The sequence below is a fragment of the Equus quagga genome, unplaced genomic scaffold (assembly GCF_021613505.1).
Source record: "Equus quagga isolate Etosha38 unplaced genomic scaffold, UCLA_HA_Equagga_1.0 146_RagTag, whole genome shotgun sequence".
NCBI lineage: Eukaryota > Metazoa > Chordata > Mammalia > Perissodactyla > Equidae > Equus > Equus quagga.
In genome coordinates, this window is record NW_025796728.1 from 8,498,258 (window position 1) to 8,518,985 (window position 20,728).

The 20,728-nt window shown below is 36.7% G+C and overlaps 1 protein-coding gene across 4 annotated transcripts in view; it reads right to left on the bottom strand.

Moving 5' to 3' along the window:
- Window positions 1-13,912: 13,912 nt before the first annotated feature.
- LOC124232944 (LIM and calponin homology domains-containing protein 1) overlaps window positions 13,913-20,728 on the bottom strand; it is a 311,710-nt gene continuing 304,894 nt past the window's right edge. For all 4 annotated transcript variants that reach the window (XM_046649899.1, XM_046649900.1, XM_046649902.1 and 1 more), the window contains one exon: window positions 13,913-16,816. In XM_046649899.1, the coding sequence (XP_046505855.1) occupies window positions 16,791-16,816 (26 nt within the window). In that variant the 3' untranslated portion in view covers window positions 13,913-16,790. The remainder of the gene's footprint in view (window positions 16,817-20,728) is intronic.

Sequence of the window (20,728 nt, forward strand, 5' to 3'; positions counted from 1 at the left end):
GCCTTTCTTGTTAACATTGCAAAGCCCTTCTACTTTTAGCCTAATTTCAGTAGTCCTTTTGAATATTAGGGGTTTGTGGGAAGCCACCTTGAGTCCTTTTTGAAAGTATGTTGGATGCAAATAAACATTTCATGTAACAGTTGTTTACTAAATTAAGATGCCAGCTATATTCCAAAGAGTGGTTTCTGTGGGTGCTGGGAATATGTGTGAACTTTATTTTTTATGGTTTCTGAAAATGTTTTTACATTGAGAATATTACTTTATAGCAAGAAGTAACATAATAATTAATAGAATACAGAGGTAGAAGGGAATTTAATAATTATTTTGTCTAAGCCTTTCATCATACACTTGAGCAAGATAAGACCCAGAGAAGATGTGATTTACTTGCCCTGTAATGAGATATGCAAACGTTAGCCATGAGTGAGGTTTCCTTCAGTATTTTTGGCTAAATATCAATGATAGCTCATATCCTCAAGAAGAGGGGAGAACTTTGGCTTTCTGGACATACTTTCCCTCCACCCCAAACATGATGAATTGGCTCCTCACTAAAGATAAACTTGTCTGACATCTGTGTTTGAATTTGGACTAGTCATAGTTCTATTGGGGCATTTGAATAAAAGAGTTTGGGTTAGTGTACTAGTTTGCTAGGCTGCCATGGCAAAGTACCAAAAGCTGGGTGGCTCAAAAAACAGAAATTTATTGTATCACAGTTTGGGGAGCTAGAGGTCTGAGATTAAGATGTTGGCAGGATTTGTTATTTCCATTGGCTGTGAGAGAGAATCTGTTCCATGCATTTCCCCTAGCTTCTGGTGGTTTGCTGGCAATCTTTGATATTCGTTGGTGTGTGGAAGCATCATCCCCATCTCTGCCTTCATCGTCACAAATCCTCCTTATGTGCATATGTGTGTGTCCAAATTTCCTCTTTTTATGAGGACACCAGTCATATTGGACTAGGGGGTCCAGACTACTAAAATATGAACTCATCTTAACTAAATAGATCTATAATTCATCCTATTTTCAAATAAAGTCACATTCTTAGGTACTGGGCATTAGGAATTCAACATACGAATTTTTTTGGGGGGGGGGGGGGACACAATTCAACTCATAAGAATTAGTCTCACCGAAACAAGGGTATCATGGGGTAAATGGATTACAAAAACTCCTAGTGGCCAATCTATTTTGAGGGATGAGCTCTGGACCAAGATAGATATGAGGAGTTTGCCTGAAGTTTGGACTTGGTTCTCAGGATGCAGAGGAATCAGTTTCTTCTAGAGTATGCCCAGGCCGTGTGCCTCTGTCTGTCCATGGCCTCCTGGGAATTTTGTGGCTGCCATACCTCAAGTCCAGACTACCTTGTTTGGGCTTCTCTAGTGGAGATCTGACCCTCCCCATCTTGTGAGAGGTGGTTAGTTGCCATTTAGTATGCTATTTTTTGCAGCAGCAGCAGAATGATGAATGAATTATATTTTATTTTTACAAATTGGGTAGGTCTTTTGCATCTAGGAATTTAAAAAGTAAAATGACTACTATGGCAAAATGTATAAAAGACTCAAAACTCCAAATAGCAAAATTCAATAATCTTCCCCCAACCTGAGCCCTCATATTTCTAAAGAATGGGTCAACCTTCAAGACTGTGGCTTTGAAACTATTCAGAATAAGGAAAAAAATGAGTTTAGCCCCACGTTTTCTAAAAGCACAATGCTTGGGAAGTAAATGAATAATCGTGTGCCAGAATTTGCTGAAATTACCTATTTTTCTTGACTGCTCAATTCATCACTCTTATTTTATAGACAAATATGAACTACCTACACTCAACATTGAAGACGTTTCTTCCTGTAAATAGATGCGCAAGTAAGTCTTTAAAAATATTGTCGGGAAGTTTTAAATGCTTTAGTGAATGCCTTTGAAATATTGAGATGTATTTTTCCTGGCTGATTGAAGACAATTCAGCTAGGAGTTCTTCCTTAAACCAGATGGCTTGTGCTCCAGCATAGTACCAGCTTGGAGAAAATGGCGATTCCAGGCACCAAAAAAGAATTTGAGACATCCACATCACGCTTTATGTAGGAGAATTAGCAGAAACTCATCTCAGTGTGCCTTCAAAAGAGGAAACTAAGCAGACAGCCTTGTTAATTTAGCATATAGACTTGGAATACAGCACAACATCCATCATCTCATCAAAATTCAATTAAAACATGGGTTACTGGCCAAAGAAAAGGAGCCAATTCTCTCTCTCTCTCTCTCTTTTTTTGGAAGAGTTCTTGGAACATCACTAAGCCCTTAATGGTTCTTTCATTATGGAAGCCAATTTGAAAGGATGGGTTGAGATTTGAATGATCCCTTATATTAAAAATTAGAACTTGTGCAGTTATATAATCGCTATTAATTTAAAGCATGCTTGCGCTAGCAATGGCAGGCAGGTAAGAAGGTTATTTTAAGGTCTTCTTCTTTTTGAAGGAATTTTTATCTAATTTTAAAACTCTCTGAATCCTATAGGATCTTCTCTTATATGTCAGAGAATGTGTAGCGACAATCATCCACTTAGCCCAGATCCATTCCACGATTTAAAAAAAATGCTATTTGCTAACACATACCAGACTTCACACAGGCAAAGGGTAAGCCCACAGATCTGGTAACAAGATTTGCTGTGTTAAATGCAATTGGGTTTCAAATTTTCAGCAGTTAAATGTCTTAATTCGTTCTTTTCTTCCTACCATAACATAATGAGGATAAACTTTGACACACAGCAGCTCTGCAAAGAGAAGATTTCTCCTTGTTCATTGTTTCTCAAACCAATCTTCTCTCCTGAAATTTGATTTCTGAAGTGCCTCACAGTCCTTAAGCCAGGTGGCTGCAATGAGTCCACTTGGAACATTCATGATCATTTGAAATAAAAACACACCGTAGAAGCTAGACATCCTGAAGACAATCAAATGGGGTTAGTCACCAAGTAGAAATAACTCTTTTAACCTCTCACTAACTCTGCCCTTTAGCCTACGGACTCCAGCACAGGTTGCTGAAGGGAATCACCTTGGCTCTGAAATGAATAGTATGAATCTCTTTGGGTTCGGTACTTATGTTTCCTCTTATACACGCAATTCATTTTTCTTGCGCTTGGGCCCAAATATTGTCAATTGGAGGTTTGCCTTGTGGCTTGAAGAAGGAAAACTACAGCGTGCTTTCCAAAGGACCCATGAGAAACCTGCCGATAGAGGCCCCTCAACCCTCAGCTTCAATATTTGAATACTAAATATGATAATGTTTTTCCATATCAGTTAACCTTCCATCTCCAGGAAAGGTCAACTGAGGAAGTGATATGTACTTTAGAAAATCAAAGAAATGCAATATTAGATTTGTGGGCGGAAACCATGGATTTGGATTTGATCCTGGCTATCTTTTTGTTTGTTTGTTTGTTTGTTTAACAAAATTGTGCTGGGACATGTGTGTTTCTCATTACTTGGTTAGCCTGCGGAGTAACTGGACTTCATTGTTTATGCGGGTCCCCTGTAAACAGGAAAGCTGCCATGCCCTGTGAATAAAGCCAGCTTTCTAGAATTCTTATGGGGTGGAAGTAACTGCGTTGACTTAAAAAGAGATATCAAACTTCTTCTTCGTGTTTTTATTTCCTCCTAAATTGGAAAGTCAAGAGGTTGGTGTTGCGGGAGAATGAAGAAGAAGAAAAGTCAACAAATAATATTAAAGGCAGGGAAGGTATAACTAAGGAAAAACCATAGAATCTATTAAATTTTGACTTTAAAATAAGCATAATAATAGTTTTTTTAAACCCCAGGTACTACCAAGGATATAATTGTAAGCACCCATGCTCATTTCAATGTGATTTTATGGCTGTGCCTCAGTTAGGAGGCTTTCCATTCCAAATAACAAAAACCCCAACTTACATTGAATTCACTAACCCGGGATTTTATAGGTTTCATAAAACTGCAGTGGTATGAGTGCCAGAACTGGTTAGTCTGGAGCTCAATGACCTCATTGTGGACTCTTTCTCCCATCTTTCCATCTACGTCTGTCATCTACAATGAGGGCTTCACCCAAAGGCTGGGCCCCTTGAGGTTATAGGATGGCCGTCAGTACAATAAGGTCCACATGCTTCCTTTCAGGTATCCAGAGAAAGATAGAGTGCTTTTCTCAACTTTCTAATAAAAGTTCTGAGATTCCTGCTGATTGGATTATTAATTGGCTTAAACCTAGGTTGCGTGAACTAATATCTATGGCAAGGGGGTGGGAGTAGGCTGATGGGTTACAGCAATCAGCCCCCAGCCCTGGAGCTGATGGGAGTGCTAAACAACAGGACTGCTATAGAATAGATGTTGGGAAGGCAACAGATTTTCCACCATAGACACTCAGGAAGACAGTGAATTCAAGATTTCCCATTCCTGAGTTGTCTTTTTGAGGGCAATGAAGGATACAATAGTAACTTTAAAGCTATTAGAAATCTCAGTGTCTTTTTTGAGGCCCCTTTCTGAGAGATATTGGAGAAAGTGAGATTGTGAGGTTGTTCCACAGTCTCATTTTTGTTACTCATATTTTTCTTCTACGAATCACATAGAATTATATGGATTCGCATACTGGTTCAATTCAAGAGTCAAAAAAAATTCTTAAATTCTACACTAGAGGATGAAGATTAAAGACACTGAAGCTGGGAACTACCACAGACATCTTTCTAAAATTTGATTAAAGCAAAAGATATTTCCTTACCTTACATTTTTTTTTCCTTTTTACAATGATAAACTAAAAAGTTAAACAAGGGCGAGTTTATTCCATTCAAAAGATTCCTTAAACAGAAAAAACAATGGCATATGTTGAATACTCTTTTGAAACACCAAACAAGATAATCCTTAGATCCAGAATAAAACCTGGTTTAGCTGGTCAAAGAGACGACCAATATCAGAATTTAAAAGCATTCTTTCACCAGCTTTCTGAAAGGCAGTACATGCTTTACTTCGTCTATTAGAACAGATCGCTTGATAGCACTTTTTCAATACTAATTCACGTCAGTTACCTAGTCTCCTAAATTCAGCTTAAGGTAGTTATACACTTTCTGAGATGGGTTGAGGCCCACCGGCCCTCTGGAAATCTTTGCTATGGTGCAGTTCTTGAGACCGTTGGATTTAGAGCTTTAATTTTAGAGCTTTCCCTCCAGAGCACTGTGGGAAGGTAGGAGAGAGAAAGACATGTTAGATATGGAAATTACTCTTTTCCCCAATATTCGGTCTCTTAACATACCACAGAAGTTTTATGTGGGGATATTATTATTCCTACGTGAGAAATGAGTTTCAACCATATTCTTGACCAGGTTCCTAATGAAAGCACTTACTTTCCCTTGAAAGTTTCTTAGGAGAATTAGGCCCTTGAAGAAAGAGTGCTCATGAATCCTAGCCATTTCCACAGCTCTCCTGGCCCTTCCTTCACATGAGCTCCACTTCCTACCTCCACAGTTCCGCATGTAAGTATCCCCATTGATTTTATTGTTGTCATTCTTGTGTTTGGGCATCAAGAATTAAAAAATAGTCTAAGAATTAAAAAAACGTGTCTGCATATTATCAAGTTACTTTTGTGATTTCCCAATTGTATTAATTGTTCAATCAATGTTTCCCAAAGCATGTCCTGTGGAACCCAAGTGCCAGAGGATGTTGAGAACAGTCTAGAATAGAGTTTCTTGATGAAATATATTTAGAAAAATGTGCATTTAACAAATTTAAATGGACTACTGCAGAATTGCTCAGGCCTTTGATAGGCATTCTATATCCCCAAGAAAAAGGATATGCAGTGCTTTCCACACACATATAACCATGGAACCATTTTCTTGAAGAGCATTTCATGTAACACATTGGGGGAACACACTTTGGGAAATGCTCATCCATGTCAAATTACATGTTTTCTGGAAGTCTAGCATCTGCTTGCCTTTTGTCAGCCTTTGTTATTGGATGTTCCTAGCATTCTATTCCATGGCAAAATCCAGTAAGGAAAACTTTGCCTTTTCTTTTCAAGGAGTAGTAGAATGGGAAAAGGCCCAAAAGCTATTTTCTCAAGGAGAGCAGATCTGATTCAAAATCAGAAGCCTCTGATTCATCTTAATTGCTGTATTTCCGTGGGCAGAGGACATTTGCCATTAACCTCTAACTGGGTCCTTTTTCCCCTCTGAAACTACATTCTGCTGTGTAAATACGAGGTCATGATAAACTTGGAAAGTGGTGACACTGTTGGTTTAGACAACTCATGTAAGTTTTATGGAAGCACTTTTTGCAATCCACTTTTAAGGCGAGGGTGAATGCTGCACAAGTAAACTGCAAATGGAGATTTGGAGTGAGCTATGAGTTCATGTTAAGAGCTGAGACTGTCCCATAGGAGCAGAACTCTAAATATCTGCGTGAAGGGCCTGCAGCTGAAAAGCTCACAGGCCGCTTCCAGAGCAGCAACATGGCCACGTGATGGCAAGGCTCTGCCAGGACTGAATACCCAGATGAATTCTCTCTTTATTCAAGCCTAGGCTACATTTCATTGCAGAATTTTGGTAATCGAATAAATTCTAATAAGTCTTATCTAGAGTGGATGTAGAAGAAAGCTTTCTTTCTATATTTTATAATGGTCTTATTTTTTCATATTATAAAAGCAATAGATGGTCAGTGCAGGCAAAACACACAAAAGTGTGTAGGCAGAATAAAAATTACCCACAATCCCACTAATCCAAGATAACTGCTATTGATATTGTGGTTTATCTATTTCAATATTTTATTTCTTTTTGACTTGGTACATATTTATTTTACAGGATGCTTTGAAAATATTTTTGAACCATTTGTGGCCCTAATGCTGTAGGCTAGAATTTATTTTGGGGACAGACTCTCTTGTCTCAGAATAGCTATACTGGTGAGCCTATCATAGAGATACAAGTTCAACATGAGTTTTTCATTCCGTGGCTCTGAATATTGGTAAGGTAGTTCTACTACTGCAACTTGTACTCTATTCCTACTAACACATGGTAATCCCAATGCTAATGGAAACTGCTAACATTTTCTATATGCTAGAGTAGTCCTATTTTAAACGCATCATCCTATTTAATCCTCACAATAACACTAGTGGTATATTCTATTATTATCCCCATTATGCAGGTGGGGAAACCAAGGCACAGAGAAGATAAACAATTTGCCCAAGGTCTTAAGTAGTAAGTGGCGGAGCTGGGATTTGAACGTGGACATTCCAACTCTAGAGTCTGTGCTCCTTTAGACTGAGACGTTAACTGAGATGTTTAGTAGGTAAAGGCTGCCTTCATTGTGGGCCCTAAGAAATCGTCGTGATATTTGCTGACTTGATTCTGACTCCTCTAGCATGGTCAGATACAAGGGTGCGCTGCAAGGGGCAGGGGTGGGGAATAGGGAAGGAGAGAGAGAGCGAATGAAAGAGCAAACTCTAGTTGAAAGGAGTGTGTCCCTCAACACAGCAGCAGGCCACAGGCCTGGAGCGAGGGAAGAAGGAGGGACATGGCTCCCTGTGAGCCAGTGTGACCAATGGATTTTAAGAGCAATGATACATGAATTCCAACTTGACATTTTTCTTTCTTGTCTTGTAATTTGGCTATGCTATCCTCAAGGCATATTTAAGTTTATTAAACCACGAGAATCCTCTGTTCGCTGGTCTCCGAAGAATAAAGGAGTGACAGGTTGTAGTCATGTTTAGGGTTTAAGTATAGAAAGAATAATGAAATAGTCCAAAGTGACTGAAGAAGAAGCCTGGGGCAGGGGTCAAACATGGAAAGTGGAAAACAAAAAAGCAGGACATGCTGAAGATCATCAGCAGTAACTGCAAAGAGGACTGGATTTCCTATAGTCCTGTAGGATGGGGCATGCATTTATATTTGGATATTATGGGGAAACTCCATCCTGTAAGTCTTGAAAACTGGGGACACTTGGGTTACACATATAGTAAAAAAACATATGGTATATAATAATATATTTTACTTGGGGCCAGCCCTGTGGCCAAGTGGTTAAGTTCACACGTTCCGCTTTGGCAGCCCAGGGTTTTGCCAGTTCAGATGCTGGGAGTGGACATGACACCGCTCGTCAGGCCATGCTGAGGAGGCATCCTACATGCCACAACTAGAAGGACCCACAACTAAAAATACACAACTATGTACCGGGGAGCATTGGGAGAAAAAGGAAAAATAAAATCTTTAAAAATATACATATATATATATTTTACTTATAAAACTTGAATCATAATATATATCATTTGATGTTGTGGCCTTTTAATGTAGCATTTTGTTGTGGGGATGTTAATAATTTAAATTAAATGTTTGCGAAAATGCAATTTTACAATGGCAGAATGTCGTTATAAGGATGTACCATAATTTTCACAACTATTCCCTGATGTTAGACATCTAGGATGTTTTCCAACTTTTTTGCCTATACAAATAACAATGTGAGACAAGGAGGTCCATTATCACCATTTACTAGACATCTTAACAGTACAATAAGATATGAAAAAATGAAGACATGATTGGAAAGAGACGAAATAGTCTTTTTTTTTCTTTGTAGCTGATGATTGACTACATAGGAAATCCTAGAGAAGCGATAAACAATGTGTTAGAACTACTAAGAGAGTCCAGCAAAGTTGCTGGGTCCAAGATTAACATAAAAAACGTCAGTGGTATTCTTGTATACTAACAATACCAATTAGAAAGTTATAGTCTATAAATTGAATTTAGATCAAAATCCTGAGACATTTCAGAGAAACTTTACAGCTTATCCTAAAATTCATATGGAAGAGCAAAGGTCCCAAAATGGCCAGGGCAATTTTGAGAAAGGAAGGAAATTTGCCCTTCCAGATATCAAGGCTTAATATGAAGACACAATAATTGAAACAATGTGAAATTGGTGTAGGGATAGATAAGTAGACCAATGGAATGGAATAAATGCCCAGAAACAGACTCTCAGACATATGGAAAATCTTTCACAGAAGTGACATCAAAAATCAGCTGAGAAAGGACGAGTTATTTCGTAAGCGGTTCTGGGAAGATGGACTATCCAAAGAGGAAAAAGGGTAGGTCCCTGCTTCCCTTGATAAGGAGCCAAATGCGGAATTCAAAACTTTAACATTTTTTAAGAGACTATGTAGCAGAGTGCCTTTATAGAATTGGAGTAGGCAAGGATTTCTTAAATGAGTCTCAAGAAGCACAAAATACATACAAATATCCATATATTTACCACATTAAAACTAAAAATTGTTGAAAGGCACGATAAAGTTTACAAGACAAGTCACAGTCAAGAGAAATGTTTGCAGTGCACATGGTTGACAAAGGATTAGAATCTAGAATATTTACAAAATCCCTAAAAAGCAATAAAAAAAGAAAAGCAATTCAATAGGAAAATTGGCAAAGGAAATGGCCACATCGTTCACGGAAGTCAATCCAGACTGTCTAATAAAGATATGAAAATGTGCCCAGCCTTACCAGTAGTCAGCGGAATGCACATTAAAGCAATGAAATACCATTTACTTTCCACCAGAAAGGCAAAAATTAAGAAGCCTGACAGCAGATATTGGGTATGATTGGGGGAACTAGGATCTTCCATACACTATTGTCAGACTACTTGGAACAATCCCTTTAGAAAGCAGTTTGGCTGAAGGTCCTCATAACAAAACAGAACTTATGAATGAAGGATAAAAAATAAAAAGTTGATATTCCTCGTGTGCCCTGCTTGGCAGCATTCCCCTCATCCAACCCCAAATCCTGAATTTTGTTTGCGTTATTCCTTTCCTTCGCTTTACTTTTTTATCACGTTATGTAACTCCAGACACAATAATGCTTAGTTTTCTACTGTCTTTACACTTCGTGTCAATGGTATCATAATGTATGTAATCTTTGATGTCTTGCTATTTTAGCCTAATGTTATGTTTTCTGAGATTCATCCAAACGTATGTGTATACCCTACGGTTCACTAATTTTTCACTGCTACAATGGAATACCATAATTTATATCCAAGCAGTGCTGTGAGGGACATTTTGAACATGTGTCAAGGAGGACATCTGTGAGAGTTTCTCGACCTTCTCCAGAGTAATGCTAAGGTATTTATGTTCTAGAAGTGAAATTGCTACATCAAGGAATATGAGCTTCATCATCACTAGATAATGCAGAATTCTTTACCAATATACATTCTTATCATCACTGTATGAGTTCCTGTTGCTCCATGTCCCCACTAACACTTGGTGTCATCAAAGCTTTAAATTTTTATCAATCTGGTGGGTATAAAATGGCATCTCATGTTGGTTTTAGTTTGCATTTTCTTCCTAATAAAATTGAATATATTTTGCCTTTTTTTTTTACTACTTACGTTTTCTATGAAATGCCTATTCATGTCTTTTGTCTATTTTTCTATTGGCCTGTTTGTATTTTTCTTATAGATATTTTGAAGTTCTTTATATAGTTTGGATACTAATTCTTTGTTGGTTGTATGTGTGAAAATATCTTCTCCTCATTTATAGCTTTTTTACTTTCTTTTTGCGATATAGAAGTTTGTAATTTACATAATTGAATGACTATCTGTTCTTGGGGAGTAGGGAGAGGCATCTTACTGTTGTTTTAATTTGCATTTCTTTGATCACTAGTAAGCTTAAACAGTTTTTCATGTTTCTTGGCCATTTGCATTTTTGTCAGCTTTTTAAATGTCCTTTTGCCAATTTTCTACTGATTTGTAAAGGACTTTGTATGTTAAGGCTATTAACCCTTTGTCACATTTGTTGGGAATATTTCCTCCAGTTTTTCATTACTTTAAAATTTTGCTTAAAATTCCATTTGTTGAGAATGTATCTAAGCATATTTGAACCTATTATTCTTTCTTTTCCTGTTTTTGTTTTTTGCATTTAACACTTTAATTCATCTGGAATTAATTTTACTGTGGAGAGATGACATTAATCAACTGTCTCTCCTTTATCCATTGATTTGTGATACCATTTTTATTATACACTAACATTTTATGTTTATGTAGGTCTGTACTTTGGCCATACACTTTGCTGTGTTAATTATAACTAATTTATCAGGGCTTGCCCAAGATATGTACTTTGTTTACTGTTAACTTTACAGTAAATTTTACTGTTTGGTCAGGCAAATTCCTTTGATTACGCCTTCTTTTCAGACTTTCTTGGATCATCTCAGAAGAGGCATTCTCCATTTGTCCAATCAAATATTCCACTTGTTTCCCAGAGTGTTAGCATATAAACAAGATGCAGCTTCTCAATTCTCATAGTGTTACAAAATATGAACTATTATCCTCACAACTTTTCTTGGATTCAGGAGGAATTGTTGAATGCTCCAGGATCAGAGCTTCGGATAGTAATTAATGCTGTACCATTGAGAGTGAAAGCGAACTGCTTGATAAAATGTTTCATAGGGGCTTTCTATAGTCATGCTTCAGTCACTTTCAGCCAAGGCATTTTCTAAACCAACAGGGCCTGCTGAAATAATTCTCTCTCCTTGGTAGACAATAAAGAAGACAGGCTTTCACAAACAATGTCATTATTCCTGTTGAAAAAATGAAACACCTTGATTAATGTATCAATGGATCTGTTTGTGGTGAAATAATATTGTGATACAGGAATGGATGTGGTGTGTCCTCAGTGTCTTCTCCCCATCAGAGTGGTTGGAAAGAGGTCCTTCCTCTGTTCAGGCCTTGGCTGTTGAGTTTGAGAAAGTGGAGGTCCAGCTGTGAAACAACAGTTGGGCTGGACAAACATGTTGTCTATCAGGTAGGGCTAGATTTTCCCAACCCTGGAGACCAGAACTAGGGAGAGGGGAGGGAGGCTTTGGAGATGGATTATGTTGGGGAGAGGTTAGTAGGGCTCTGGGCAGGAGTGTGGATGGTGCGGAGCCTCCACTCCAGCAAATACCAAAGTGTCCAAGGTCATGCCATAAGGGACAGCTCTCTCTTCCCAGAAAAAGAAACCAAACTCCAATGGAATACTAAGCCCATTTGAGTGTTTTATAAGTGTAAGGTTACTATGAGAGCATTCTAGTCTCTGCTTGAGTGCAGATTAAATCCTGCCAAAGTCCAGTTCTGTACAGGGGTCCTCCTAGCTGGTTTCATGAGTGGTCCCATACACGAGAACCAGGCACAGTTGAATAGCAAGTTAACCTAATCACCTCTTATTGGGGACTGTTGGTGAAATACCCAATTATATAAAACCTTACACTCATCCAGGATAAGTCATTTATTCCTTTTACCTCCATTTCTCATCTATAAAATGGGGAGGCATACATACAACTTCTCACATGCCAGAATGCTTTTTGATAAATAAAACAACGTTTGCAAGAGTACATTTGATAAAATGATGCTAAAGAAGTTTAGGAAAAATTCTACTTTGCATGTTTCTGAACTTTTCTGTCCTTTTGAGTCACTCAGAAAAAAGAAGGAAACTACTACAGGGAAGGGTGTGGTTCGGTAAAACACTGAACAGAGGTGCTTATAAAAGAGCAATTCTTGAGGACAGTAGACTAATAATGCTACCCCAAAGTATTACAAATTGTAGCAACATCACCCCACCGATTAACGGCTCTATTAGCTTCTTTCACTGAATGATCCAAGACACTCTAAAAGCAAATATTTTGCACGGTCATTTCTTGATATATTTGTCAAACGAAATGACTCACAGAAGAGCAAGTTAGTAGTAGCTGATAGAAAAGCAAAGAGAAGGCTTAGCTATAGGTTCCAAACTGGTGGCCTGAGAACAAAATTGGACTTGCAGATATATTTTGTGGAGCCTCACAATCTTGGTTGGCCCTGTGTTGGAAAATGTTTTGGATTGTTGTCAACATTTAAAAAGCTGGAGATCTCATACAAACACAATTGGTTGGAGCCTGCTAGCCGCCTCCTTCTTTAGACAGAACTGTTGTTTTTTCAGTTTGCCATAGTCTACACCACTCTCTAGTATCCTCTTCTGGTTCTCATTTACAATGCCTAACCGGTCCCTCCAGTCATTTGAGTTTGTGACCCCTGACTCAGATAATGCCAAAGGATGGGGAAGGATCTTTTGTGGTCTAGATTAGGACCCTAAAAAGGAGACCTGAGGTCTTGAAGAAAGTCAATGGAATGAAAGCTAATTCAACATACCTGACGTAAATGTTTTCAATAAAAACACTTTTTATAGATCACAAGTTAGAACAACCTTTTCTTTGTTTTGAAATACGTTAAAGGACTTTCATTTAAATAACAATGGCTATATTAAACTACTCTGATAGCTACCAAAACTCTAATGAAAGGCAAAGAATTCACTTTACTATGGAATCAGCAGCGGCTACTGCCTACCAAACTTTGCAAGCAGCAGCAGAATACAACTTGCAGTGGCAATTAGTATTTTGCATCTTAAAAGTGAGGGAAATTTTCAAGGAATTTGCTTGCTTTTTACCACCACCTACAAATTTGGGACAGAGTGCCAGGCAAAGTGAATGTGTATTTTGGAAAATTATCAGTGTCAGCAGGATGCTACCGTTTTGCATCATATTCCCCGGTTCACCAACAAGGAAAAAAGCCCTCAGTCCCAGACTGTATATATACACAGAGAGAGGGAACATTGGGGCAGTGCTGGAAGTTAACTGTCATTTGGTTGTTTCAGACAATTTTCATTGGCATTTGCATGGTCTCTCCTGGTTATTGTGTGTCTCATTTCAAGGAGTCTGAATCTTCTAGTGGAAGGCAATTCCTTAGTGACTTCCACAACCGGCTGGTAAGTTTCATTTGCCTTAAACAGTTGACCTCAAAAACGCGTCAATCTGTATATGCAGACATGCATCACTGCCATCATCTGACTAGGTAACCCTGGACCAAAAGCTGAGAGAGAGCGCTTGATTCTTTCCTCCCCAAGTAAGGAAACCGACTCCCCACTCCCCCAAAATCAATGGAATACAAAGTTGATTTGAGTATTTTATTTATAAATGTACATTTACTATAAAAGCTGTTGCATTTTAGACAACTTTTTATTTTTATTTTTTTACTATTTATCAGAGGCATTTTAGAATAAATATTTTAAATGAAGGTTAGTGTAACTGACATAGAACATCGGCCCACCCAGAACGGTAACATCTTTCGGACGGACTCACATGGGAGGTGGATCATTTCAGTTCGTTAAGTCTTAGACTGTGTATCGATAACTATACTACGTATTGCATTAATAACACTACATAGAAAGAATGAGGAAATGTCATGAAAGTTTGCTAGTGAAAAACAAAGAGTTACCCATTTTTTCTTAAAAAAGAGAAGGGACTGGCTTTTGGAGTATGAGGAAAAAAATCAGATGTATTTCCTCAGGAACAATAAATCACTGAGTTGCCTTATCTGTTTTTTAAACAAACACATTTACATTGTAGCTGAACAGAGCAGAGCATTTTTTTTCCCCTAGGATCTCAAAGATTATTTGCAAAGAAATAGATCATACTCATTATGCTGCATTGGAAAAAACAAGATCTAGTCTGCCCAAGCTGCCATGTAACAGACTCCAAATGAAATATAAATCAAATATAAATAGAAACAGTTGGCAATTAGAATTTAGAAAATGTTGGAGATTATTCTGTGCTGGTGACTATTGTTCATTATGGGAAAGCACGTTTTGCAGTTGGAGAATGGGGCTTTATTTTTCTTGACTGGATTCTAGCTTCAATACATGTACAATGAGTCTCCCTAAGAAATATGTATAAATGGGTTTGTGAAACCAGAAGAGAATGTGCAATATTCATATAATCCTTACATAACGGATGGAGTTCCACGTGTAAAAAGTGTTCTATAAAAATCGGTTATGAATGATCTTATTGTACATGTTTTGTGCATTATTTGTGGTAAAGTACTCTGCTAATATCATGCAAAGTGTAAACATCCACATTATCAAAATATTTAATAAAACATGCAGGTGCTTAATCAAAATATTGGACTTAATCTGTACATTTTCAAAACTTTTTTCTTTTTTTTAATTTTTTCTATTTTTATTTTTATTTTTTCAACATTTTTTCTCCTGTAAAACAGCAAACACCTCTATGAGAAGTCTTGGGATTTGGAAGTGACTTCATCTTTCCTCAATGTTCTGCATCCACAATTCATCACTGGCTATGTGCAACAGCTTCGCGTTTTCTAAGGCACAATTTTTAATGAAGTGATGTGTAAATTTCAGTCTAACAACAGGTCATCCAAATGACAAAATGATCAAATACCACCGGAGGCTGAGGAAATTTCTGCACTTACATGGAACCCGCATGCAGAGAATCGTCTAGCATGTAAATAAATAATTGCTAGCCATACTCAATAAGACACAGAAAAAAAATTATTGCTTACATAACAACAGAAAAACATCTACTCAATCTCCTTTTATGACTACTTTAACCTATTAGGAGTATATTCATAGTCTACATTCACAAAAATGTCATCTTCACTTATTTGCCATCGTTTTAAGGCAGAATAAATCGTTCTCCTTTCCCCAGTCTTACAGAAAAAACGGCCTGGAGATCTAAAATGTGATGCTTTTTAGTAACTTGATTCCTTTCTTGGCCTGCTGAAACTCATCACACAGGACAAAAAAATAAACCAGTTCTCCACAAGAGTTCCTCTCTAAACTTCTCCACGAGCAAGGTCCAGAGTTCCTGATAGTACAGAGTTGGTGATGGAGGAGAATGAAGGAGAGCAGATATCTGTTAGAGTGGGCAGGGCACAGTGTGAGCTGTTGGTTCTTGCTGATCACACACCAGTGGCGTATCACATCTTGTTGCATTTGGATTCTATTAGGATGGACTTAGTACTTTTCTTTAGACACCTGTGCTTCAGGCCCTCAAGGAGAACTTTGTAGGCAAGGGTGAGCAGTGGTCACACCTAATGATGGACTTATCTCAACGGGAGCTTCCACGTGCCTCATATTAAGTCTCTTATTGAATCTAGAGCCTGAAGAGAAGCAAGAAACGAAGCCCTCATGGCTATCATCAACCCACCAGTCTTTTGAAGATGAAACTTCCTCATAGATTTTGGTAATAACTTTGGAAATGATGACTGAAATATTTCCCTCTGGTTTCTTCCTACCCTTGGGCAACGTCCCAGAGTGTAAGTCTCGCCAATATTGCAAGGGTTCTCTTTATTTGACAGACCAGCCTATATTAATGACATAACTTCCAAAGTACACAAAATCTAATACTAACGGTGCAATAATTTATTGGTATGATTTCTACTTCAAAAGGTAAGTAACACAAATGTTTCAGGATTACAGTATATATTATCAGACTAGCATCTTTGCATTAAAAACAAGTTATAGCTCAGTGCTATATGGTGTGATTTTTAGTTTCTGAAATGCATTAATTGTATGCTCCTGTCTTAGAAGACCACGTCTCAAATTGGCATGTCTTGCACTTTCTGCGGCTCGATTCTGTAAACATAAAGTGTTTAATTCCTAGAAATACTAAAACAAAACAGATTCATTGCATCATTTATCTCATTAATCCCCAAAGAAGAGAATAACACTTTTTAAACCGTAAGCCTGTTTGACCATGCTAAGACCTTTTTTTGAACTATTCAGGACCATTACAATTCAATATTCTTTTGTATATACTGTGCAAATGCAAAAAAAAAAAAAAAAAAACCAGGAAAAACAAAACAAACACTGTGCTACAAAAGAACAGATACCATCTTTTAGAATAGCCTTTCAGAAATTAGATGATGAATAATGAGAAGTCCCTGAAGTTGGGATTTTGTTAAATGATTGCCAGAGGACACTCTCAATAAAGAAATGGTGAGTGATCTGGAAGCTTGAAAACCAAGTCACAACGTTGTGGGTTGGCCAGCACCTGTGATAAAGAAATCAGAGCAATGTTCCGTTAAAGTAGTCAATGCTTCTTGCTTCACATATTTAAAAATTTTCCAAATTAGCAATGACCTCTGCCAAATCCCTTCCCTCTAGGGAGGGGAAGCTTGTCCCACCCAGCTATTCAAAGTGTGGTCCAAGAGGAGCAGTATTGGTATCACCTGCAGCTTGTTGAAATGCAGACTCTTGAGCCCCACCCCAGAACTTAACAAGGCGCACAAGTGATTCATACGCCCTGTAAAATTTGGTTGAAATCCTCCAGATTTCAAATGGTCTAAACCAAATAATCTCCATTCAAGTTTTCTACCTTGTCTTCTGGGGAAAGTAAGCAAGAAAATAATCTCTTCTCTCAGCTTCTTTAGGTTTTGGTTTCTCTAAAAATAAATATATTTCAACAGGAGGAATTTGACATATGATCTAGAAATAGGATTGCTAGATTTAGCAAATAAAAATATAGAACAATCAGCAAAATTTGAATTTTAGGTAAACAACAAATGAAATTTATTCCATGTGATATTTGAGATATACTTGTGCTAAATCCTGAGCATGCAATATTTGAGATGTACACATACAAACAAAATTTCATTGTTTATCTGAAATTCAAACTTAACAGGGCAAAAAAATTTTAACTGGGCATCTTGTATTTCATCTGGAAACCCTATCTAGAAAGGATTGTTTGGGTTCCATATTTCCTGCTGAACCTTCACAAAGTTTCTCCTTCATTTTAGAGTTGTGATGAGGCAATCACAACACTGGAAAAGACCCTAGGGAGTTTGCGTTAAAAGCATGTCACGAGAGTGAATGATGGAATGGACATAACGACTCAGTCATCCAGCACCCAAGCACAAATGGTACCAGTTAAACATACGATGGCTTGATTCATGACAGGTAATTTGTTTTGCACTTCCATTCCCATTTACATACATACTTAAAAACTGTTTACATTGCTTTTAGGAATTGCATTTTAATAAGCTGTTATGCTATTTTTCCCCTCCAAGGGAAAAATTTCATTTAAATGTGACTAGTTACTTGAAGAAAATAGGATTATATATTCAGGTTTTATTATTCCACACTGACATTATTTTGTTTCACTTCAAATGCTTATCATGTTAACCACCCCTCACATCTATCCATCTCCCCTCTTCTCAGCTCAGATCAAAAGCAAACCAGAAAAGAAAGAAAAAATTATTTTTAGCCATTTCTTTCCATTCTGACCCTTTTATTGCATCTGGGGTATATTCAACCAATTCCAGTGTATTGATACTTCTCTAGCCAATTATTATCCCCTCCACCTATTCATGCCTAAGGTATATATTTTTTTCTTATGACATCAAGAAAGAAATGAGCAGTATTCTTAGATGTGCTGGTCATTCTTCTTGTTGTGTGTTGACTTAATTAAAATTTATCCTAAAATGATATTAACATTTATCTAGAAAAATAAACATGGAAGAAGGGTTAAGAGAATCTGGAAAAAATAATGGGGAGAGAAGGTGGCCATTATTACTCAATATTAAAACAAATTATGAAGCCATAATAATTAAAACTATTCAATACTGGAGAATAAAACATAATAAAATATCCAGAAATAGACCCAAATACATATGGGAACTTAGCTTAAGAGAAAATTGGCATTGCAAATTAGTGAGAAAAAAAGAGACTATTCATTAAGTGATATTCACACAATTGGCTAATGGGGAAAAAACGTTGGAGAGCTATTCCCTCAACATGCATTCCTGATGATCACATATGTACATGTGAAAAAGAAAACAAAAAACAATTCTACGTGAAATCTCAAATTTATTTATGCCATTGGAATAGTGAGAGTTTCTCTAAGTAGGACACATAAAACTGAATCCAAAAAGGAAAAAAAAAGATGTATTTAATTACTAAAATGAAAATTTTTTCTATGAGAAAAATCACAAAGTGGAAAGACCAATGACAACTACAATAAACAGCAAATATAAGACAAAGGGAAAATTAATTTATAAAGAACTCATACAAATCAAGGGCCAAGAGAACAACAGGTAAAGAATAGAGAAGCGCTTTATAGAAAAAAAAATATAGATGAGGAATAAACATATGAGAAGATGTTCAAACTCACTTATAATTAAAGATACACAGATCAAAGCAATGAGGTTCTCCTCTACCTAGCAGAGTGGAAATTTGTAAAGTTTGATGCTATCCAGAGCTGACGCAGGCGTGGAGAGAAAGGGGCTCTCATACACTTTGCAGGGAAAGCGCTCTCCTCCAGAAGATAATTAGCCAAGCAGTCTGAAAATTTTAAAAGGCTTTTAACTCAGCAGTCTCACTGCTCAGAATCTACACACTATGGAAATGCTTTCAAAGGTTCATCAGGATATACATACAAGTATGTTCATTGGAGCATTTAAAAAATAATATTAAGAAATGGGAAACAACAAAAGTGTCCATTCATAGAGTTAGTTTTAAATTATGGTAAGTCCATACAATGGGATCATATGTAACTATCTAAAAAGCCATTAAAAAGAATGAGGAGAAAGAATATGTTATATGGAAAAATTGCCAAGATATATCACTAAGTTAAAAATAACAGCCACAAAAACTAAGTACGGATCATTGTGACTTTGTGATTACCTTTGTGAAATAAAAACCAACACACACGCAGGTCCATGCATCACACACACACACCTGTGTGTGTGTACACATATACAAACATACATTCTGCAGGTCTCCGTAAGAAATTATTAGAGAGTGATTATAGTGGTTAATTTTGGAGATTTTCATGTTTAATTTGGTGTCTCTGAACAATCCAATTTTTCTAACCTTGTATCATTTGACTTTTATTTCTTTATTCTTTTGAATCTCTATAGGGGTTATCTAGGCAGAGAGATAATGAGCTTTTTTGCTTTCTTCTTAGTATCTTAGTATTCCCCCCCCCAAAAAAAACCTAGTAAAAATATTGCATTAAAAATATAAAATAAACAAAGGAAAAAAATCACATCTCTAGTCTACCTCCAAATCACTTTCTTATTTTTCATCTTATGAGACTGTTACAGGAACTCCTCAGTTATTGTCTTTAGATTTGGAATTAAAAGCAGTTAATGTCCTTTATATTCGTATATATAAGAGAAAAATTCCTGGCCTAGATCCGAAAAGCTAATTTCCAAAAGAAATGACAATGAATCATCCAACTTCTCAATTAAAATAAAAATCTGTATGAAAACAGGTCACTGTCACCCAGAGGTGGGTTCAGGTTTGTTCTCTGCTGGCATCCTTCAAGCACTTTAAATTATGAAAGAAATTCTGATTTACAGCACTTTTCAAATCTGCTCGACAGTCCCTCAATCTAACAGTGCCCTCTTCTGGTTCCACGATTCACATTCAGCTGGTTCACTGAGGCTGGAAAAAGTATAATTTGTACAAGATGATAGGAAAAATCACTTTGAAATCTGGGAAAAAAGGGTTTAGTTTTCCTTTCTAATGTATAAAAACAAAACAAACAAAATCCAGTTTAAATAATATATATAGTTCTTATATGTTATACATGTATATATGTATTTGTGTATGTATGTATGTATATACTTATGGGATATATATGGTATACTGTTTAAACCATATTTGATATATTTAATACATAGTATAAAAATCAATATCAATAATATATATATTTATACCATATATACACACATTATATATACATGGTATAAATATATAAATATATATAAAAATATAAATTATATGTAATATAGGGTATAAATAGTCCAGTTTGATGGTAGAAGCTCTAAGTTGCAACAGTTTTGACCTCAAATCAAATGTTTATCATAGATCAAAACCACCTGGGTTTGATCTAATTTTTAGTTCCCATCATTTTATTAAAATACACATATATTTCTCTGAATTTGCTAAATCTATAGCA